This window comes from Propithecus coquereli, unplaced genomic scaffold (genome assembly GCF_000956105.1).
Source record: "Propithecus coquereli isolate 6110/MARCELLA unplaced genomic scaffold, Pcoq_1.0 Scaffold48, whole genome shotgun sequence".
Taxonomy (NCBI): domain Eukaryota; kingdom Metazoa; phylum Chordata; class Mammalia; order Primates; family Indriidae; genus Propithecus; species Propithecus coquereli.
In genome coordinates, this window is record NW_012150618.1 from 120,348 (window position 1) to 144,281 (window position 23,934).

Below are 23,934 nucleotides of genomic sequence, written 5' to 3' on the forward strand. Positions count from 1 at the left end.
TGTTAGCACTTAAAAGTCTCAACTTTCTCATATATAAAAAGTAGGGCCCAGATTATTTTCCTAATTCCAAAGACAGAGGCTGGAGACACTAAGGAATAGTGTCAGGGGAAACTTGTATTTATACCAAAATTGTACCAGGTCTGCTGTGTCCAGCAGATCCATTTCCAAAACCCCGTTAGAATGAATAGTCAAGTAGATTTGGACTTACGTGATACCGGTTTTGTGTTCACATTCTGAACTCTCACCATCTGGAATCTGTGTCTAACTCTGGTTCCGGGTACTGGTTGGCATTTCAGAGGTTTGTGTGACTATCCAAAAACCATACATAAAACTGTGTTTATTTGGGGGAGTAAGAGGCCAGCCTGAGGATTAACGAGGTTCTGATTAAAGGGGCCTGAGATCCAAAAGGGTTGAGGATCACGGATAGAGATTATGATGCATTCACACCTATCCCAGACACATTCGTTCCAAACTCTCAGCATACTCCATGGACTGAGTCACAAAAGATGGCCAAGTAGTTAAAAGTGGAGCTTACATGTGTGATGAATATCACAACAGTAAAGGCAAAAGTAATCAAAAGTGAATCAAGATGAAACTATAAGAAGAAAATCCATGGCATTTAATTACATTGCATTTTATTTAGATAAATGAAAATTTGCCCCCAAACAGAACTCGGGGATCCAAATATTGTTTCGGATCGGAGGTAACTGCTAAACTCCAAGATAAAATTTCCAGCCCTTGACTATCTGTAGTTCCAAACATCGGAGGAAAATATTGGAACAACGTATGTATGTACAGAGAGAGGCAACTCATGGGTACCATAAGCAAATAACCTGAGGGGGAACATTTTATATTCCTCAATTACAAGAAGTGGCACGAGTTTGTAAGTCTTGCATTGCTTTCTATTGTACATGGCTCCACAGTAATGCCAAAAATAGCAAAATTTAGGCACTTGCTCCAACTTTTGCAGTTTACATTTGGTAATTATGTACTTCATAAGTTAACAGCAGCTTTAGAATTATAAAAACAATTGCATTTCATGCTACTGCCAGTGTTCCTCTTGTTAATAAAACAAGGTTGCTCAGCGAACATAGATACAGAGCTTGCACAGAAGTAATCCCGGGCACATCCAGAGGTTAGTATGCAAAGCACCGTCATGAAACAGCTACCACTGGAAACCCTCCTCGTGATGGCCAGAATCACCCGCTCACGGGTGGTAAGAAAAGACAAACACGCAGAATGAAGTGGCAGGATGGAATTTAAACAACAAAAAAATCCGCTTTCTACAAACTACACAGATCTTCAATCTGTTCGAAATGGCACAAAGTTTCTTCCGGCCATAGGAAGTCAGTCAGTATGAACACCTTACAAATTGCTGACTGTCATCTCAATACCTTTTAGCTGATCCTCAACTTAAATGTAGCCCTTGGATTTAATTTTCAGTTGGCCAAAAGAAGAAAAAAAAGATTTAGAATAGAGGTTTGTTGGATTTGGAATTTTAATGTTTAATAATAAAGCACAAGTGGCTATTATATATATTTGAGAATAACTCCTAAAAGGGTATTAAATGTTTTCCAACTACAAGCCTATATACACTGTTACCATGAGGTGTCTTACTAACATGGCCAATTATTTATGGAGTCAGGTTTGTTGACATAAGAGAAACCACTTTAAATTTTAACAGCAAATTTTCTCTCTGCTAAAAGTAGGCTTTCTAGAATGTTATGCCTTAAAAATCATTAATTAGCAGTTGAAATTTAAATTCTCAGATGGGAGTAGTGAGTTTGAGTAAAATTTAAGCAGCTACGTGTCAGGCCAATTCTATATGTGAAAAAAGTAGAACTCTACAGTAGACAAGTAACAGACTATTCTGTGTGTGGCAATTGCCTGACAAATTCTTTATGTATTAGGATGACTCACCATTCCGACATTTAAAAAATTTTCCAAGGTCGCCTTTTATTTTAGGCAAGACATTTTTACTAGTAAGCTGCCTTAAAATTTCTCTCTAGAGACATTTGTCATTGTTTGAAACCAAAAATACTAACACAGAAAACTGACTTTTTCAGGAATTACCAGACAGTAAAATTGAACCAGTAATGTCAACCTAAAAGCTACTGGTTTATTTCAGCAAAAGCATCTCAGCCTTGACTCCCTCTGAACGTTCAACTCAAACCCATGTAAAGAGATGTTTCCATGTAGTGACTACATTGGAAAGTTCCAGGTTATCAATCATTATCTTACTATTCTAATGCAGTAAACATAGGTCTCAGGATTCCTAGTATCTAAAAAAACCAGCAAATCTAAGTGAAGCAAATATTTTATTTAAATCCATTGTCAAATCACACTTTATCCAAATGAACATAATATGCAACACTGTTCTTAGAAGAAAGGGCACAAATATGGCACAGACACAATCCAGTATCTACCAAAATACCATTTGTTAAGAACCTGACTTATGTCATGCTGTGTGTGAATGTGGTCCAGCATAGAAGAGTAGAAGTAAAAACTTACAACAGTCAATTCTTTTCTTTGTAACATGAAAACCATTTCACTACTTTGCCTCAGAATTAAGCACACTTGTCTGTCTAAACAACTGTCCAACAAGTAGGAGAAAAGACTTAATCTGTCTGCTACTGGAAAAAACTTCTTTCCAACCTTCACTGGGCTAGAAAGAAAAATTTCACAGTCACAACGGAACATTCTGTACGTTTAAAAATGCCTTTTATTTTTAGCACACTGTGCCTAATAGGAAAGTGACCAATTTCAGAGTGCTTCTAAACATGGACCTAATCATTATTAAATTTTACAGTAAGAACTGTACCTTCTGATCGGGAATGTTATTTCTAGGAAGCTCTGTGTTTCACAGGTTATAACTGAGGCTTTAAAGCTCCCCAAGGCTTCACCATGGCCGTGTGCCCCGTCATATACTGTGGGATACAAAAGACATGTACTATCCTGCACATTTCCTTAAACATTAAGAAAAAAATATACAATAGATACACAAGGAGGATTACGTAAAACGTACATATAAATACATAAAGAATGATACTCCAGTTTGAGAAGCAGAACTAGGTATTGCCATCTCCAGTTCCAGGTGAGGAATTTAGAACCTTAAATCAGAAACATTATATGGTATCTAGGGAGAATAGAATAGTAGGGTGGTCTTGAAAAGAGGCAATGTTATACGGCTATAGCTCCTGAAGAAGCCTCAGGATTGTCAGGGGCTCTCTAGAAACAAGCTCAGTTCACGTGCCTGCCCTCTGGTGCTCCAAGTTCTTGAAATACTGGTCTTGCGTCTTAGCAGCAGCATTCATTCTCTTCTACTACTTGTCCTCACGTTCTGGTCTTGCAAACAGACAATGAGTTTAACTGTAGAAGAAGTAAGAATCAGAATAAGTAAAATTTCCTTTTCCTCCCTCATTTGTTAACAACGGATTGGTTGGGAAAATGAACTACAGCTCCTGGGAACCCCAATAATACCATAGTTTAACTCCATTAACAAACAAACAAAGATGGTGGCCGGGCATGGTGGCTTACGCCTGTAATCCTAGCACTTCCGGAGGCTGAGGCAGGAAGACGGCTTAAGGCTAGGAGTTGGAGACCAGCCTGAGCAAGAGCCCATCTCTACAAATAATAGAAAAATTAGCCGGGCATAGTTGCGCACACCAGTAGTTCCAGCTACTTGGGAGGCTGAGGCAGGAGGATTGCTTGAGCCCAGGAGCTGGAGGTTGCGGTGAGCTATGATGATGCCACTGCACTCTAGCCTGGACGACAGAGCAATCCCCTCTCAAAAAAATAAAAAGATGGCGAGAGTCCATATTGAACTATGCTATGCTGCCACAAAACTCGGGCTGTGGTTCTCTAACCCAGTCATCATACGCACTGGAAAATTCCAAACAATGCTTGTTACTACTGCTGGGGGAAAAAAAAATCTATTTTTTCCTAAAAAGCTATCAACTATATTTTAAGCAGTCTGATATTTAAAAAAAAAAAAAAAACTCAACAAACTAGTGGGTATGGTGCTGAGTGAGCACAGTGTATCTCTTACGCATTTGAGCCAAACATACACAAGTGCACACACACATGCCCCTTTATTTTCTTCTAAAGCAGTCCCATTAGAGGTAAAACAAAGCCATTATTTTTGTAATATCAGTAAGATTAAATGGCATTTCAATGACAAAAAAGAAACTGTCCTAGGTCTTTTAGTCTAGTTGATAGTTATTTCCCCAACTGAAGGTTCTACATAAAATCATAATTATTTGAACTCCTGATTCCTTTATAACTTTATAACTTGCCATCTAATAGCATAAAAGAGGAAAACCAACATGTTACTTACATGATGTTTTAGGATTCCGTAAGTTCTGACTTTGCTGGTTCCCTCTCTTCTTTCCGTATCTCCTCCTGTGTTTGGGTTCTGATCTCTTTATCTGACTCACTGTGCACTTTTCCTTCCTGAACTTCTACTTCCTGGGCATCTTCCTTCTCTTCCCGTTTTGGTCCATTTGTATCCGGGGACTCTTTGGTTAAGCCTCCTGAGGCAAGAGTGTGGGCGAGGGCCGAGTCCTGGCTCTCAGGGTAATCGACAGCATCACCTTCTTCATCTTCTTTGGATTCACATTGTGGCTTCTCTATTCTTTCTCCTAACATGGCACCACCATCAGCTTCTGGCACAGACTGTGCTCCAGTTCCATCTCCCTCTCCCTCAGGTGGGAGAACGCTCTCTACGAGCTGTTGGTCATTTACACTGGAACTTTCTACCTCAATGATCTTTTCTGAAGTTTCACTCACATCTTTGGATATCTCAGAACGTACCTGTCCCACGGCGGTTAGCTCTGACTCCTCCGACTCCTCTTGGGCTGCGACCGTCGGTATTTCATCCTGTTCAGAGACCTGACCTTCACTGTCTTCTGTCTCCGTTTTCTGTCCAGCCTCCTGACCATCGGCTTTTACCACGTGGGCCTGTGTCTGTAAATCGGATGTAAACACTTCGGTGGTTGTTTCTTCTATACGTACGAACTGGTCAACAGCAGTCTGAATTATGCTCTGGACGAGTTTACTGCTCTCAGTCTCAAATTCCAAAATCTCGTTGTCATCCTTTCCATCTTCCTCTCTTCCTACACTCACTTTGACTTCCGGACGAACCACCTGCTCACTGGCTTCATCTGACTTCCATTTCTGTGATGGGGTTTTCTCTCCTTCCGGGGCAGAACAGAAGCCTTTTTCAAGAGTGGCAGATGCTGTTACTGATATTGATTCTGCCTGAGACTCGGGCCCTGTGGGCTCGGCCTCTTCTCTTGGCTGAGCTGTAAAGTCTTCATCTTTTTCAGGGGGTTTTTCTTCCAGTACTAAATGAGCACCTGCAGACTCCAAAGTTTCACCTGTCTCTAAAATTTTGACACCTTCTCCTAAGACCTTCTCCTCCACCACCGCAGCTGTTAGAGCTAATAATGATGCCTCGGATCTCTGAACTTGAACTTCTGTGCATATTGCCTCCTCTTGACCTGGGCAAGGAGGAGGGCTGCCTTCCAAACTGCTAACTTCCTTCTCCTTGTCTATGACGGTCACGTTAACTGTCTGAACCAGTCGCACGCCGAGCTCGTCAGATACGGTAACATCTCCTTTTTGCTCAAGTTTCTCTTCACTCACTTGGGCTGGTTTTGCTTTGATTTTTTCCCTTTCTACTTGAACTACCACCTCCCTCTCCACTGGGGATGGAGGAGACTTAGTAGGACTCTGGAGTTCAATATTATCATTCTTTTGACATTCAGCTTGTGTCGTCACTTCACTTTTAGGGGCAACTTCAGTGACCTTTTCCCGACTCACTGGTGCGTCTGTGTCTACAGACACTTCAAGTCCTTCGACAAATGGTATGTCTTTGGTTTCTTCATCGGCACACTGGCCGGCCTCTTGAATCACCTCAGTCTTCGACGGAATGGGTACGGTTTCCACTGAGGGCACTTTATCTGGATGTTCTAGGACATCTTCCACTTTTGATTGCTCTTTATTTTCTTCCTCAGATTGAAAACTAGAAGGTGCTGGAAACTTCTCTTTCTGGGCAAGAACTGATTCTGCCTCTGTGACCGCTGACTGGGTCCCAGATGTGACCTCATTACCTGCATGGATTTCCACAATCTTGTCTTGCTGTGTTGTATCTGGAGCTTCAATGTCTACTATGGGGATGCTTCCATTGGTCTCACCGTCTGTTGGGGTTTCAACTGAGTCACGGGGGGCGGCCTGTTCCACTGTGATCTCCTGGGATTTGACCCCAGCTAAGGTTTCAGCTTGACAAGTGGTTATTAGCTCACTGGACCCTACACTCTCTGTGACTTGAGCAGCTTCTTCGAGGCTTTCCGGGGTGGCTTGTACCATTACCTTCCCCTGTGTAAAATGCTCAGTTTTAGTCTGTTGTGCGTGTACTTGCAACACTACATCTGTATCTCTCTCTGGACCCTCTTCTGCTTCTTCCAGCTTCTCTGGTGGCTCTGACTCTACCTTCTGCATGGTCTGAATTATGTCTTCCGGCCCACTGGTGCCATGCAGCTGGGATTCCTCTTTCACTTTTTCCGCAACCGCCTGTAGGACCTCTTGAGTCCGCCTCTCTTGCTCTTCTACGTCTAGCACGCCACCTTCCACCTCCTGCACCGGTGTCGCTTCCTCTGTGGTGTCTGGGGAGTCAGTTAACTGGGAAACTGCTGACACCATTTCTGTGGTCTCTTCAGCACCAGATGCTTCGGTTGCTTCTTCAGCACAAAATGCCTCTGTCGTTTCTGCAGCTGTCACATCTTCAGAAGTTAATTGCACCTCGCTGACAATCGTGTCGTCACGGGCATCTCTGTTCTCTGGCACAGGTTTGGTAACCGTAGGGGTTTCTTCTGCAATCACTTCTCTTTCAGATACTTCCCTAGCTAATGATGTGGCTTCATCTTCTTCTGCTTGTTCAAGAGGTTCTGTCACTGAAGCGGATATCCAAGAAGGAGACCTCTCTTCAACACTGGTAACTGCCCTTGTCCCGTCAACCACAGCCACGGCCACTGTGTGGACCAGAGTCTTACTGAGCTCCTCGGACACACACACGGCCGCCATCTGCTCAGGCTTCTCCGCACTTTTTTGGGCTTGCTGCGCTTCCATTTTCTCCCTTTCTACTGCATCGTACTCAGACAGGGGAACTACGGCTGGGACGTCGGCATCATCCTCGTTGACCTCTGTTGGCCCCATGTCTTCAGTCGCGGCTTGTTCTTGTTTCCCGTCTGGCCTTTTCTTCCTTCGTCCAGGAATAAACTTCTTAATTGAAACCCAAGATTCTTCTTTCCCAGGTTCAGCATCTGAAGCCGAGTGTTCTACACCGGTCCCAGTGGCAGAGTCTTCATTTTTCTCTTCCAGTTTTGACTTTGATTTTTTTCTTGAGGTGACTAATCTTTTGAATGACTCCCAGGTGGAAACGCCCTCCCCTTCCGAAGGGCTTCCAACTTGGTCAGGGGAGGAACTTCCGCGCGCTGGATCGTGTTCTTGGGAACCGGCAAGCACAGCGTCTGCTCCTGTTTCTTTGTCTTTTCCGGCCTCGTCTGCTTTCTGGCTGTCTCCTCCCACCGTCTTTGGTGCTCCTTCCTCGTCAGAAGATGATGCTTTTCTTGCCCTTTTCTTGGATGACCCCACACAAATTAGAGCTTCCCAAGATACTGATGTATCCACCTTGCGCTTTGGTTCTTCCGGCTTTGGCTCTTCTGCGCTTCCTTTTACTTCTTCTTGCATTTCAGAGGCTGCGCTCTCCGTGGAAGACAAGGTGGCACTCTTCATCTTGTCCAGTTCATCTTCTTTGTCACTTTCTGAAGGCCTTCTGACACGTTTCTTGGGTGTCACCATCTTTTTGAAAGATGCCCAGGGAGTAACACCCTCTCTCTTTTTTTCACCATCAGAAGTGGTTCCTTCTTCGACCTCCCCATCCTGGTGCGCATCCGCGACCCCTTTCTCCAGGCAGGTGATCTCCTCGGGTTCCTCGGGGGAGGAAGCGGAGCTCTCACCCTTCTGCTCATCATTGCTATCTGGAGAATCTATTGGAAGTTGGCTGTGTTCCCCCGACTCTTCATCACCTCCTCCTCCTCCTCTTTTCCCTTTCTGTTTCTTTCCAGAAAGCTTTTTTAAGCCAGTGCTGGTAAAAAGTTTCTTCAGTGGACTTCCCTGCACCTTCATTCTCTCTTGTGAGGACAGCATTTCCACCTCGCTCGCGATGCCTTCCGGGTGTTTGGGCAACACTTTGTCATCTGGACTTAGTTCAGGTCCCTGGGTGTGGTCCTCTTCGGGGGCACAGGCTTCTTTGGTCTTTACCTGGTCCTTGGCAGGTTCTGCTTCCTGAGGTTCGACATCTGTTTCAACTAATTTTTCAGGCAGCAAAGATTCTACCGCTTCTTCTACCTCAGCTTTCTGCTCCTCTGCTTCCTCCGCAGTGCTGACGTGGACGTCTGCGACAACTTCTTGATGGACTTCTACTTTGTCATCAAAGACTTCTGTTGCTAATGGAGCGAGTTTCTCTTCAGGAGATGCCTGCAAGCCACTGACTTGGTCTTCCGACGGCAGCTCTACTTTCTCATACTCGGCTGATAACCTGGCCTCCTGGACACTCTCCGTGGGCTCCTGCGGGACTGGCTGCTCACACGCGGTCGGCTTCCCAGAGCTATCTTCTGCCTTTTCTTTGTCCTCTGTGTCTGTTTTTTCTGGCTCTGGTTCCTTTTTCTTCTCTGAAGCTTCCAGCTCATCCTCCTTGGGCTTCCGGAAACTGGTCTTCTTTCGCCAGCCAGCCCAACCTTGAGTGAAGAATTTCTTGAACGGCGATGCTGTTTCACTGGTCACCGGACTGGTCGGGGATTCTGGAGGCTTGCTGGCCTCTTTTTCCTGTTTGTCTCCTCCCTCTTCTTTGCCCTCCTCTGTTGCTTGAGCAGATTCAGCTTGAAGAGGAATTTCTGTGTGGCTTTGCTCGTGCTTGAGGGCCTCTTCGGGTTTCTCCGTGGACTGCTGGAGTTCACTTTCTTTGGGGGTGGCTTCCCCTGCCTCCTGGCTGGGCTCCAGGTGGTCGCCTGCCCCTGCCGCTCCCTCGCCTTCCTCTTTCTTGACAGTGAGTAGTTGGACAGTGTCGGACTTCTCGCTCTTATCCTTTTTCACAGTGAATTTAAGGCCCACGAACTTAAAGACCTTCTTAAATCCAACATCATTAGCCTGGGACTCAGTGGGTTGTGTTAACTCTTCTAAATTGCTTTCTGAAGAAGGAATCTGCTCAATTATTTCAGACATCTCCTCCTGCCTGTCACTTGTGATGTCAGGAACCACTGCCGAGTTAGCAGCCATCTCTTTATTGGAGTTTCTTTCACTCACATCTTCAGCATCTCTCTGTCCGACTATTAACAAAAGCGGGGAGAGGAGAAGGGGAAAAAATGATTACAGTTCAAGAAAATTAAATATTTATACAACATGACCAATTAATACTTTTTTTTAATGTCAGGCCATTCCAAGCTAAGGGTCTTACAGGTATTTGTAAATCTTAATACATTAGGCAATGTCTACTTCTTTCAAATGACCTTTAAAAATTCAGTGGCAGTGGCTCACGCCTATAATCCCTGCACTTTGGGAGGCCAAAGCGGGAGGATTGCTTGAGGCCAGGAGTTTGACACTAGCCTGAACAACACTGTGAGACCCTGACCTTGACTCTACAAAAAATTTTAAAAATTAGCCAGCCTTGGTGGCACATGTCTGTAGTCCCAGCTACTTGGGAGGCTGAGACAGGAGGATTGCTTGAGCCCAGGAGTTCAAGGCTGCAGTGAGCTATGATGACACTACTGCACTCCTGCCCAGACAACAAAGTAAGACCCTGTCAAACAAAAAAATTAATTAATTAAATAAAATAAATAAAACTTCAGGCTCAAAGGGAAAGGTAACAAACTCCACTATCAAAAAATTAGTTACCAAAAAAAAAGAAAATTACACATAAGTAGCTATAGCATCCCTAAGGGTGGGTCAACCAGACAGTGTATCTTCTGTTGCAATGTAAAATGCCATCACACATCACACTTATGATTTTAAACTAGAATCAAGTTTTAAAAAAACTTCCAATTTATAAGAAATATAGGGTTACGGGAATAAGCTAAATAACCACACAAACAAGTATCTACACACATCTAAAGGAGGGGACATTCTATGTGATAACTAGATTGATCTCAACAGGCCCCGAAAAGGGACTAGAGCTCCTTGGAGAAATTCCAGGCTGGGTTACAGAAAGTACGAGGAACATTTTGTTTTGACAGAAAGGAGGTGCTCGAGAGCTGATAGAGCTATGTCAAAAGGGCACAAGAGCAAGCCTGAAGGGCTCCTATTGGCCAAATTTTGAAGCATAAGAAATAATGACATTGATGGGTTACAACACATTGAATAAAAAAAGAATCCATGAATTGAGAGTGATACTAAAAAAAGGTAATCAGGGAGCACTTCTTTATGAAAAAATGTCAGTACACATAGATATAATTTCCACTTTGATCCTTAAAGTCATTCTCTTTAGAATTTTAGATTTAGAAAATCACAATTTACAAACACCATTGTAATAGCTCATTCAGTCAAGGATCATGAAACAGTAAAACCACTAATGAACAGTTGTCAGGAAACATACACTTTTAGAGTATCAATCAACACACAGATTACTTAATTTCAAAAAAAAGTACCTTGACAATGAAGAAATCTGGCAAGTACCACCTAAGCCAAGTGATCAAAGTTAACATCCTCAGTAATGGGACAAATGTCATCGTGCTTCCTGACATGAGACACTAAGAAGGACAATATCAACTACATAGTACTGCTGACAAACATGGTTAGCAGAATTTAATCATGAGGGGAACAACCAGACAAATCCACAATGAAGAAGGTTCTGCAAAACAACTAGCCTGGCCTCAAACATCAATGTCACGAAGGACAAAAGTCAAACAAAAGCACTAACAGACTGTCTGCAAGTAACTTTCAAACAGTTTAAGGAGAGGAAGGGCAAGGAACATGTGGTAAAATATTGGTGAATTAGGTCGGGTGTACATAGGTGTTCATTATATTTTTCTGTAGGTTTGAAATTTTAAGAATCATTGAGGGTAAAAAGCATGATTTAATAAATAAGGGGAAGGGGAGAGATGCCCGGCATGGTTCTGAATTGGGTATTCGTTAGGGGAAACCAGCTAAAGGACATTTCTGGGTCTTCTTGGGAAAATCTGAGTATGGTTTGGGACTAGATGAGATGAATTTTTACTGAAATAAAAGGGTAGAGATTTTAAATGAAGAAAGCCGATTATCAAATAATATATACAAAGACCTTTTGGCTTAATAACACACTCTCTCTCTCTCTCTCTCTCTCTCTCTCCCTCACACACACACACACACACACACACACCTCCTTCATATATGATCTCTGTGGGGTGAAAATGTGATATATTTTAGTTCTGCTTGTCTAAATTTTCTAATTTTCTATATAAGACATATACTGCTTTCTGTAATAAACAAAAAGTACAATTAAAATTGACACCAAAAAGGTCTTAATGAAAACTGTAAAAATATACTTAATATTCTCAGCACAAATTGAAGGTTAATAATTGTAACTAGTACCTACCCCAATACTTAGAACACAGTAATAAATATCTGAAATATAGAAATATTCAGAAATACAGAAAAAATATGCTTCCCCAAATCCATAAATTCCTTCAGTTTATATTAATATAATCTTATTACTACATGAAAAGATTTTGTTTTCATATTGAGAAAATATTACAAATCCACGGGAAATATTATAAATCTATGTATACAAACTTCCAGTGTGCTATTTATGAGGTTTTATTTTAAAACCGAAGCCCAGAAAGTTAAGTGAAAATATGTCTAAGGTACCACACCAAGGCAGGACCTGAGCGTGGCATGCAAAGTCCTATCTCAATGTGCCTTATACTCTGTTATGCTGGACATTAACCTGAAGTTCTTTTTTTCCCTCTTACTTTTTCTATTCAAATATTACTAGATTTTTGGATATTCACGGATGCAATCTGTAGACGATCTAGGTCTCTCATTCTTCAGAAAGTCAGGAAGGGCCTTTGCTTTGGTGACAATGTCATAGACTCTGCCTTTTTCTTTAACAGCTTTGGTAATGAGTCAATGTTCATTTATTCTGACATCAGCATCTAAGGTAGCATTAAAAACAAAAAGAAACAAAAAACCCCTGAGAATTGAAGATTTCAGATAGAGAAGAAGGTTTGAAGAAAAACCAAGAATCTCATTATTTTGATCTAAAGCACATTTCCTACAAGATTTTCTTTTCTTTTAAAAAAAATTATAAAATATACATTTGTGACCAATGTTAGACTTTATAAACAATAAAGAAAAATTACTACCCACATTAAACATCAAGGCCAACAGACAAAGAGAAAAAAAATTCCAACATCTATGATTAGGGCTGCCCAGAGTATCTTTAACCTTTTTCTACATTTTAGATCTCACATATATTCATTATTTTTAAAAAGCATGTATTATCTTCTGAAATAAGAAGAAAATGCTTTAGGTTTCCATTTGTTCCTGTTATAAACCAACACTGTGATGAACTTGCTTATAGTTAAATCTAAAGATTTCTTTAAATTAAGTGCATTTCCATAAACTATTTCTTAAAATTTTGCCCAATTATAAAAACACACTCAGAAGAGAACTTTCTGCAAACACTTCTAGTGTAACACAAGAGATGTAACCTTCTTTTTTAAAAAGTTGGATGATACCGTTGGAAATACAGTAGAGAAAAAAAGTCAAACTCCAGTAACAAACTCTATCCTGGTATGGTTTCACTAATACTGAACACAAATATAAATTAAACATCCTGCCAGCATGCATGTGACAAAAACACTCATCAGCCTCTCTGGAATCAGAAAATGCAGAGACATTTTGCTAACAAAGTGGGAGGACGCAGATGTAACACACACCATTTTCCCTCCATGCTCCTAAACCTGTGTTTCCATTTGAAACACTTTTTTCTGTTTAATTCTGGGAGGATTGGAATGTTTACAGTCAAAACCAGGGAGATAAAGATAATGAACAGCTGCCCACAGGCAGAACGACACAGCTATTGATAGTTTAGTATAGCTTAGCAATATTCAGATGTTCTTTTTATATAAAGTGATATATAAGCTGAACGCATAAAAAATTATATAGGAAGTTTTAAAATTGTAACTGGCCAACTGCTCTGTAGTCTCTTTTCACCTTAGTAATCCTATACTCTTGTCAGAACAATTTTCTGTCCTGGACACACCAAGCTAAGCCCCGACTTCCGGCTCCACTTGCCTTCTGCGCCAAGGGCGATCTGCACAGACCTCACAGGGAGGCCCCGCTTCCTAAAACGCAGGCTTCTTTCACATCACCAAGAGGTCAGACATCTTAATGGCTCCAGGGCCTAGAGGACGGTCTTCTGAACTACGTGGCCTGGCCAGCCAGACCGTTTAATCTCGCGCACCTGCACGTTGGAGATTGTATCCAGCCCCCAAGCCGCGTGCCATCATCGCGTGGCCAACCACCGGGCTTGGAACCTGCGCGGAAGCCTAGATGCTCCTTCTCAGTCCCACGTGTCCTACCACTTGGGGACACCTTCCCCATGTCGCAGCCCAAGCAGCTAGCCCTCTTCCATCCGGTTCTGCATCCCGCGCTTTGCTAACCTCCAGGCCCCACAGTGAGGACAACTTTCCAGCCTGTGCTAAGTCCTAGTGATTTATTGAAGCCTCCTCTCCCCCCCACCTGCAGGTGACTGCAGCCCACGCCATCTCTGTTCTACCCCACCCCACCCACCTTTGGGCCATCTCCTCTGCCTGGCAGAAGTGAAGCACGCCCTGGGGCACCTGTTGGGTTGCAGGTCTGTTAAAATCTGTTTCCATCTCATCCCCGGTTAGAATAAGGCTGTTAGAGTGGAGGGTTTGGGCACACATTGCATAGGACAAGAGCGGGTGCAGCGAGCAGTTGTACAGCCCTGGGCCAGAATGCACCGGGCGCCGGCCTTCCTGACCGCTCCCCGCGCTGCCGCCAGCAGGGAGACTTCTCCAGCACAGGGAGTGGGAGGAAGAAGGCTGGGAAACCCACACGCCCACCTCTGGCCGCCACTAAAGGGCACTCGGTTGGTTTTGGGCTCTCGCGCGAGCCAGGGCCCCGCGGAGGACGGCCGCTGGGGGGCGCCCTACTCACAGCACAGGTTGCTCCACCAGGGCATGGTGCGCGCCGCCGGCAGGCAGGGGCAGCCGGACAGAGGCCCGCGCGGACCCGCCCGCCCCTCGCGGCTGCCCCATCGCAGGACACAGACTGCGGCCGGGCGCCGGGCGTGCTGCTGGTGAGGGCGCCCCTGGAGGCCTCCACGCGCGTCACAGAGGACCGGGCCGGCTCGCGCCCCAGGGAAGCCGCGGAACTCTTCTAGCCCAGGCGCACTCGAGGCCCGGGCACCATCCTGGCCACACGACCGCCAAACTGCCGCTGGTGCAGGAGCTCGTACCCTCCCCGCAAGCGGTGGGCTCTGAAACCGCGCTGAGCGCAGCCGTAAGAGCTTTAAGTTCTTGAGTACTAAGACAAGAACTGGGGACATGAGGCATCAAAAGCTATCACAGTCACAGAGCCTTACAGCTCGAAGGAAGAGCTCACGTGGTCCCTCCCTGGTTTGCAGGGGAATATATACTACCTTCAAAAATGGTCAGTTGGCAGGGCGCGGTGGCTCACGCCTGTGATCCTAGCACTCTGGGAGGCAGAGGAGGGCGGATTGTTTGAGCTCAGGAGTTCGAAACCAGCCTGAGCAAGAGCGAGACCCCGTCTCTACTAAAAATAGAAAGAAATTAATCGGACAACTAAAAATATATAGAAAAAATTAGCCGGGCGTGGTGGCGCATACCTGTAGTCCCAGCTACTCGGGAGGCTCAGGCAGGAGGATCGCTTGAGCCCAGGAGTTTGAGGTTGCTGTGAGCTAGGCTTGACGCCACAGCACTCTAGCCTGGGCAACACAGTGAGACTCTGTCTCAAAAAAAAAAAAAATTGGTCACAGTGCTCGCTTCGGCAGCACATATACTAAAATTGGAACGATACAGAGAAGATTAGCATGGCCGCTGCGCAAAGATGACACGCAAATTCGTGAAGCGTTCCATATTTTAAATTTTAATGTTATTATAAAATAAAAATAAAAAAATGGTCACAGGTGAGGATGCAAAATGGTACAGCCACTTCGGAGGACAGTTTGGTGGTTTCTTTCAATGCTAAACATACTCTTACCATAGGATCCGGCAATCTTGCTCCTCGGTATTCACCGAAATGAACTGAAAACTTATGTCCACACACACAAAAACTGTACATGGATGTTTAGCGCGGTTGTATTCTTTATTGCTAAAACCTGGAAGCAACCAAGACGTCCTTCAGTTGGTGAGTGGATAAACTGTGGTACATGCAGACAATGGAGTATTATTCAGTGCTGAAAAGAAATGAGCTACCAAGCCATGAAAAGACATGCAGGGAACTTAAATGCCTATCACTAAGTGAAAGAAGCCAACCCGAAAAGGCTATATATTGTATGATTCCAACTATATGATATTATGGAAAAAGGGAAAAAACTAAGGAGACAGTAAAAAAGTCAGTTGTCACCAGGGGTTGGGAAGAGGTAGGGATGAATGGGGGGGCACAGAAGATTTTTTTTTAGGGCAATGAAATTACTCTGTATGATACCCTAACAGTAGACACATGGCATTATGTACTTGTCCAAACCCACAGAATGTACACCACCAAGAGCGAGTCCTAATGTGAACTAGGGACTGTGTATGATAGTGATGTGTCAGTGCAGGTTCCTCAGCTGTAACAAAGGTACCCCTGGTGTGGCCGGGTGTTGATCATGAGGGAGGCTGTGCATACCTGAGTGCAGGGTTACATGAGAAATCTCAGTACCTTCTGCTCAGTTTTGCTGTGAACCTAAAACTGCTCTAAAAAACGGTCATATGACTTGGCCAGTGTCATTTAGCAGGTGTGTGTGGCATCTCTGGAGGGCCAAAGGCTCACTGGGAAGCACTTAGAGTCAATGTACTAAAAAGGAACAAAACACAAAGTTTGTCTTTTTGAAAGAAAAGTCAATTCCACACACTTTCAAAATATAAACATTCTTATTTTCCATAAATCATTACGACTGTTTATAATTCATTGAGTACCACTTATGACAAGAACAAGTATTTCAGCACGTCATCTCCCACACTTAGATGGGAAAATTACGGTATGTCTAATGTGGACGGCAACTTAAATTCAATTTCAATGTGAAAGTAGGGTTTATTCATGGTTACAGTCATGTTTTAAAATAAAAAAAAAAAGTTAAGAATACATACATCCTACTCACCCACTCACAGTCTGGGATTGACTCACAGTCAGTGGTTGAAGTATCACCTAACCATCATTTTGCAATTATCAAGGTAAAGACTGGAGAAAGCAAGAATCGATAGGTGCTAAATGGGGGGGGGGGGGGGGGGATATTTACATGTTTTATTAATTGAAAGAGAGGGAAGAACCTAATTCTCCAATGGATACATCAAACAACCACCTTAATATCAACCTACAAGAGACAGATTAGCATCATGCGTAATATCCTGAGAAAGACACAATGTCACCTCTGCAGCACTCTGGCTGAGTAACCTAAATAGAGTCAGGAGGATACAAAATAAGGAATGGGATGGAAATGGGGAGAGGGGAGCTATATGCTTTGAAAATATCAGTGTCTCAAAGACAAAGGCTACAGAAATGTTCTAGATTAAAAGAAGCTAAAAGGACAAGACACCACATAATCCCTGCCCCTGGGTGAATCTTGTAACACGGGGAGAACGGTAAGAAGGAAATTATTAGATTAACTGACAAAACTGGAATATGGAAGGCAGATTATATAAAAGTATTGTAATAATGTAAATGTGTGATGTCGATAACTGTCGATAACTGTACTGTGGTTATGAAAGGGAATATCCTCATTGTTAGGAAATACACAGATGTATTTAGGGATAAAGGACCATGATGTATATACCCACAAATGCTTCAGAAAATTTTACATCCCAAGCCTAGCCTACGTAAGACAATAGAAACATGTGTGCAGGTTTCAAACAAACCGGTGTTTGTTTTCCAACATAGAAAGAGTAAGTAATAAAGCAAATGAGGTACAATGTTAATAATAGGTGAATCTGGATAAAGGGTCTATGGGTGCTCCCATACTATTTTTATTTTTTGCAATTTTCTGTAAGTTTAAAGTAATTGTTTTTTAAACAATCACTCAGGATAATGCACTTGAAGATGCAGATAACTAATAAAAATATAGAAAACAACAAAATGGAGAGTGATGATTTACCCTACCTGATTTTAGAGGAGGACGTTAGATCTTTTCCTCATATTATATACCATAATGTAAATTTTATCTATGTATTAAATAATAGAAAAATTACTCACCTTTCCCCTCCAAAAGAGAGAATTCAGGTAGAGGGGAGATTAAAAAGCAGAAGTTTTGGATGCAGATTGGTATTTAAATTTAATTGTATTAGAGTACTATACCACTTACTTGAACTGGGCTTTTGAGCAAGTTTCCTAAAATCTCTGAGTGTCCTCACCTATGACCTAAGTCACCACCAGGACACCAGAAGTATCCTAGTAGATTATAGATTATAGATATAATAATAATAAAAACACTAATAGCTTTTTTTTTTGCTTCATTGTTTTCTTCAGAATAAAACAAACTCATTTTTAGTTAATTACTTTTTGCCAATTCTAAAAGCAATTTATATAAATTATAGAAGACTTTAAAATACAGAAAACTGGGGGAAATTTCCATAAAGACAATGTAATGTCCAGGCTGGGTGCAGTGGCTCACGCCTGTAATCCCAGCACTTTGGGAAGCCAAGACGGGAGGATTGCTTGAGCTCAGGAGTTCCAGACAAGCCTTGGCAACATAGTGAGACCTCGTCTCCACAAAATCATGCAAAAATTAGCCAGGTGTGATGGCATGTGCCTTGTAGTCCCAGCTACTTGGGAAGCTGAGGCAGGAGGATCGCTTCAGCCTGGGAGTTGGAGGTTACAGTGAGCTGTGATCATACCACTGCACTGCAGCCTGGGTGACAGATAAGACTGTATCTCATCAAAAAACAACGGAATAAAAACAATGTCGAGATAATCACTATTAACATATGTGGGTTTTTTTCCTGAATAAGTTATTCAAAAGTCTTCAAAACTATGACACAATGGCCATACATTTTATTTTTATATCCCCCTATTAGACAATATGTGTTGGTCCAGTCCTTCACTATCATGCTTGGTCACATACACATGGATACAATCATCGTCCAAATGCCTGAAGGAGCGTTTTAACAGAAGAGGGCAGTATTGAACAGCTTTCTAGTTTCTGCTGAACTCGAAGGCTCCTGATCTGATCTTCAGCACCAGAAGACACTGCAGGAATCCACCGATACAGAAAGTTGAGGTGGAACTTTCAAATTCTAGAGGTGAATGTCCCATTTCACCTATTTTTACCTCTTTGGCTTCCAACATCAACATTTCACGGGGAGGAAAGGGACACAAGCATCTCAAGTTATTTCCCCATCTTCTCTTTTTCTTCATTTGCACCATGTAAAGATGTAGCTCCTTTACTCCATTTTGGACCAAGTTTGGGTCAAGCGTGGCCATGCCGTTCACCCTGTGTGACCTCCCCTTCCTCACCTTGTTTCCTTCACCCAGCCCACTGTACACAGTCCACCAAAATCACTCATGTCCCAGGCTCTGGCTGGAGGTGGCGATCCCCAGAGGAGACCATCACCATTCCTACCTAGTTTGTGGTTAGCAGAAACCTTTAAAGGAGATTTTTACTTGCTCCTAGCATGCTGGTTCTGAATGAGTTACAGGTCATAGTTTACTGAGCAAAGAGGCTGTTAAATGCATTTTAAAAAGCAGCCTGAAAGATGTGGGGGTGGCAGGGAGGAGAGGATCAAACCAGCAAGGAGTAGGTGATTGACAAGAGGCCTCCAAAAATAACAGAAAGGGCTTCCAGGAAAGACAGCAGAGTCCTAACCTGATCAGACTTGGCAGAGTGGAATCCATTCACCACTACGCTTCATCGTGACCTTCCAATAGTAAGCTTACTTTTAATTTACGACTTCAAAACCTCCTCTATCATTTTTGACACATGAATGAGAATTTTTATCTGCCTTAGATTTGTCCAATTGGCTAGGAAAAGGAAAATCAAAAATTGATCCTGGGAGCATCACTGATTTGGCAGTGCACTTTCTTGATGCCCAAAAACTCCTTCCACAGAAACAACGGGTTTTAGAGTGGGCCTTTCTCACAAAATGTACAATTATTGTGCATGTGCACCTGAATTACACACCGTTTTTAAAAAAGCATCGCTACAAACCCAACATATCTCTCAAACATCCATAAAGTCCAAACACAGTGCTCATTTATTCATTTATGCATTCATTGATACCGAGCGAGGTTCAGCTGGAAACAACTCCATGATCTCACTAGGCTATCAAAGACGGCCAAAGTGTTAGAAAGGGGATGGCCAATGTGTCAAGTAGAGAGGCCTCTGGAGACCAAACTGGCAGGCGCTTCTATCTTCTTACTGTCCTGCTAGTCACTGGGCTTCCCCTGCTCTAGAGACACAGGGCAGGAAAAGACTGGATTCCTCCCTGCAGCCCGCACCGCCATCCACACCACCCTAAACACAGTCTTGGCAGTGCACGTCTTGTGTCGACAGGTTTTTCCACATCAACCATTAGTGAAAACAACATCATGTGTGTCTTGCTTCGCAAAAGAACATTACTACAGAAACCAAGTATTTCTTCTACTCCCTTTTTTTCTGGATGGAAACACTAATCACATGCTTGTGTGAGAGCGTGCCAATATACTGAAAACAAGAATTAGAAAAGAAAAGATAGTTTTAAAAACGCTATAGGAAGAGCTTGCATCCACTTAATTTTCTGAATACACCCTAGAAGGAGGGATCCTTAGCATGGACATATAGTACATAAGATGCAATAAGGATAAAGGCTGGACACGGATGAAGCCGCTGGTGCCGTAACATTCAGGAAGGAATGATAAAGACTGTGTAAGCGTTTTGTTTTATGTTTCTCTAAGATGAATGAAAGGTATCCGTGAATAGTAAGTGTGGAAAGTGAAATGAAAAAACATACTTCCTGGAGTGAACACCTCTGACCATATTTTTAAGAGTATAAACCATCCTCCATTACTACATTATTAAAAAAATTATAACACATCCTTAATAACAATCTGTGTGCTTTTTAATGTTTTAAACAGCTCTGTCATAACAATACCTTGCAAGGTTAAAAAAAAAAAAGCCCTATGGAATATTAACAAAGTCAAATAAATGTGAAAATATATGAAAAGTTGTATCTTTAGTGATAGTAAGAAACCAAAACGTGAAATCATTTCGTGTACAGAAATCCCACTAGGGCTGAGAATTGTTGAAGTGTTATCTTCTACTAACCTGTTTCACTCCCGATAAATATTCTGTTAATCTCAATGTATAAAATCAATCACAAGAGATCTATAATGTGTATATGCAAATATGTTTTCCTTGCAAAAATACCCATAATTCCTGCCTGCAAAGTTTCAAAGGCGCACACTCCCAAAGAGGGCAAAGCTACCGTGGTGCACCCTGCCCCACCCAATGTCCCGTCCCCCGGCTCCGCACACTGTGACAGCAGTCAGTGTGTCCCAAAGCTGCAGGATCTTTCTTTTCTCACTCTTCCAAATACTTAGAGATTAAGTTGTTTTCTTTTACTTTACAGGCTTAAAAGGAAAAAAAAAAAAACTTTCTTGTTTTCTTTTACTTTACAGGCTTAAAAGGAAAAAAAAAAAAACTTTAAAGGAATACGTTGTATAACATATTACAAAACTGTAATGTTTTTTATCCAAAACTTCGCCATCATGTTTCGGTGACACAACCATCATTTTTGGCTGAGAAAAAGAAGTGCAATATTGCAAAAACTACGCATTCTTTTTTTAGGTTTAGTATAACCAGTGCTCTCCATCCCCAGGGCACAACAGGACGGCTTATGGTGACATCTGGAACTAGTTAACTTTCCCTCAAGATTTGTAGCATAGTCCTGGAATTTTTCCAGGAATTCTCTGCATTCTAAATCCATCCCTTATATCCTACACACCCAACTCCCCCTGTTCTAAAAGCTCAATAACCACAAAACTTCCAAGTAGAGATAGTTAACTGGGATTCAAACTTAGAGAAGCAAAATCCTGAACAGGAGCATAGAGATGATATCATCATTGCCCCTGGTCTTCATGGTGATTTTTCATGATCCCTTAAATATTTGGGCAGCCATGTAAAAATGTGAGCATCACTAAACAAACATTATCATCTTCTACACGAGGAGAAAGAGGTCTTTTACAAGGTACTCTATAGTTATGCTGTTACTAGCTGTGAAACCTTCAGTAATTTACTAAACCATAAGAAACTTACTTTCATGATAAAAAGGGTGGTAAGCAACCACTTTCTGCAGGATTATCGTGAGAAATAAATGAGAACGTCCACAAAGTGCTGAGCAGCACCTGACAGCGTCGGCACTCAGTGAGCGGTAGTTATTAATCTAGCAGTTGTGAAGGTATCAATTTCATGTCTCGCAAGTCTCTTGACAAGGAATCTGCCTCTATAGCAGATTAGAAACAGCAATGTGCAGGCTATTTTTTTTTTTTGGTCTTGTAAAAACGACTTGCACAAGGAAGCGCATTATAAGAAATCTAGAACTAACGTGAATGTTAAAGGATTATTTCTTTCCCAGTTTAGAGATAAAGAAAAATGTCCTAATTTCTCACGCTACTCTATAGTTTGCGAAGTATCGATATATTATCAATCTCAGTCATATATGTGAGTTAGGGAAAATAGGCAGGATATTTGCCTAATTCAAAAAGCATTTTTTTTTTCTTTTTTTGCTGCATGCCACTAACTCATGGGTGGGAAAGGGGGACATCGTCATCGTGTCAAATCACTTATTTTCTAATTTCCAAGCTAAGTTATTGCAAATGGGATTTGAGGGGGGAAAGAATGGCAATAGTATGTAACATGGCAATAGTATGGCATAGGCATAGTATGTAACGTGAACAACCAGTCACTTCATAATTCAAGTTCTGCTGTATTCATTTCAGTGTTTAAGTAACAGCTCTTCCCTACTTTCAGAAACAAAAACTTGTTCCTAAGGAGTTCCAACAAAAATGCCATCAGTCCTGTTAATTAATTGCGGAATTTAAACACACATCTCCTTGAATAACATAGTACTAAAAAGGACTATAATAATTTAAATAAGTAATGCCAAAGTGAGAAACGTAATCCTTACTAGCAATTTTAAAAGTCCTTGTTTTTCAAGATTCTGACCAACTTTTTAAAAGACAATAATTATAAATCTTTCTTACCAGGATAACTTACAGAGGAAAAAATGGCAGCTGAAACTCCGTTTTATTTTTTACTTCTTCCCCTATAAAATGCTTATTTACAGTTAAATTTTTGGAGTTAACATTTTTTGTGCATTTTCTTATTACCAGGAAAATTTTTGAGCAAAATTTTGCCACATCCTCATACCTACACTGTAGGAAAAGTAAATTCAGAAAGCAATAGAGCCAATTACTTGAGTTTGCCTTAAAAATTAGTCCTTCCAAGTGTTTTTATTCATTTATCATTCCATTGGGATTATCTGAACCAACCATTAAAAACCCCCCATCAAGTGCTCCAAGTTTATTAACCCTTAATTACTGCTAAAAGGACCGCCTTCTTTTCCCATAAGAATCTCAGCATGTGATCAACTAATCAAATAGTGACTATAATAAAAATCATATTGTACACAAAAGTTACCCAGAAAAAGTCATGATTTTGGAAGCACCACGCCCCAGCTTTGATTCCCCACAAATCACATTCCCAGGCAGACTTTGTCAGAGTTGGGCATTTGCAAACTTCATTCATAAAAAAATTAATGACCTGGAGGAGAAAATGGAGAATTTTGTGTTTTTAATTTTTTCATTTTGTACAGTCTATTTACTAATAACTTTTATGTATCATGCAAATTTTCATGCTAGTATTGGTAGAAAGGCTAGCCAAGTCAACTTGGGGAAGGAGTTTTAAGGAAATCTCTCAAAGTAAACAAGCTAATCTATAGGAAGTGAGAGATATTTTTAGTTTTGCTAAACTTTCACATTCATTTAAAATTCCATAGGAGGGCAAGGCTTTGCAGAAGCATTTACATTGAGAAAATTTTTAAGTCCTAGAAATTCTATATTGCGATTTTAAAAAAAATATACGTAGACTTGGCAGCAGTGATCTCAAATATTTAAAGAAGAGCTGTTCTTATAAATCTAAATTAACAAGCAGAGTTTACTTTTCTTGATGGGGGGTAAAGAAGGAGAGGAAGAGAAAATGCCCAGGCTCTAAGGAGTCACCCACAGTACCATTGCATAAGATTATCAAATGTCAAGTTACTGGAGCTGTAAGTGCATTCTAAAAGTCTGACGCATGTAATTTATTTGCAAGAAGTAGGTATTAAATATTGTAATTCATACTCATGGCCAGATTCCTAGAAAGCAAGCTTAAGAAACATACGTTTTTTACTATTCATTGCCTAAATGGTGTTGCCTGCTAGCCACCAATTTTATAGTAACTATGGCTTAATTAAAACTACCACTTAAGCCAGAGCTAAAATTTTAGTTCCCTAAACCACCACATGCACGTTTATTGAAAGTTCCTAATAAGCAAGTCGAAACGCTAAACCCTTGTACTTTTTCAAAAAGAGGTATTTATTTTATGACTACAAGAGATTAAACGTTCACAACCTGTGTTCAAATTCACACCAATCTGACATGTTTCTATGCAGTCAGCTGCTGTTGTTTCACAACCCCTAAAAA

General features: G+C 41.7%; 1 protein-coding gene across 1 annotated transcript in view; it reads right to left on the reverse strand.

The window, feature by feature from the left end:
• Positions 1-2,301: 2,301 nt before the first annotated feature.
• Positions 2,302-23,934, reverse strand: part of AKAP12 (A kinase (PRKA) anchor protein 12) — an 87,441-nt gene continuing 65,808 nt past the window's right edge. The window contains exons 3-4 of the mRNA XM_012655569.1: positions 4,337-9,386; positions 2,302-3,369 (exon numbers count right to left, since the gene is read on the reverse strand). Of these exons, the coding sequence (XP_012511023.1) occupies positions 4,345-9,386 (5,042 nt within the window). The 3' untranslated portion in view covers positions 2,302-3,369; positions 4,337-4,344. The remainder of the gene's footprint in view (positions 3,370-4,336; positions 9,387-23,934) is intronic.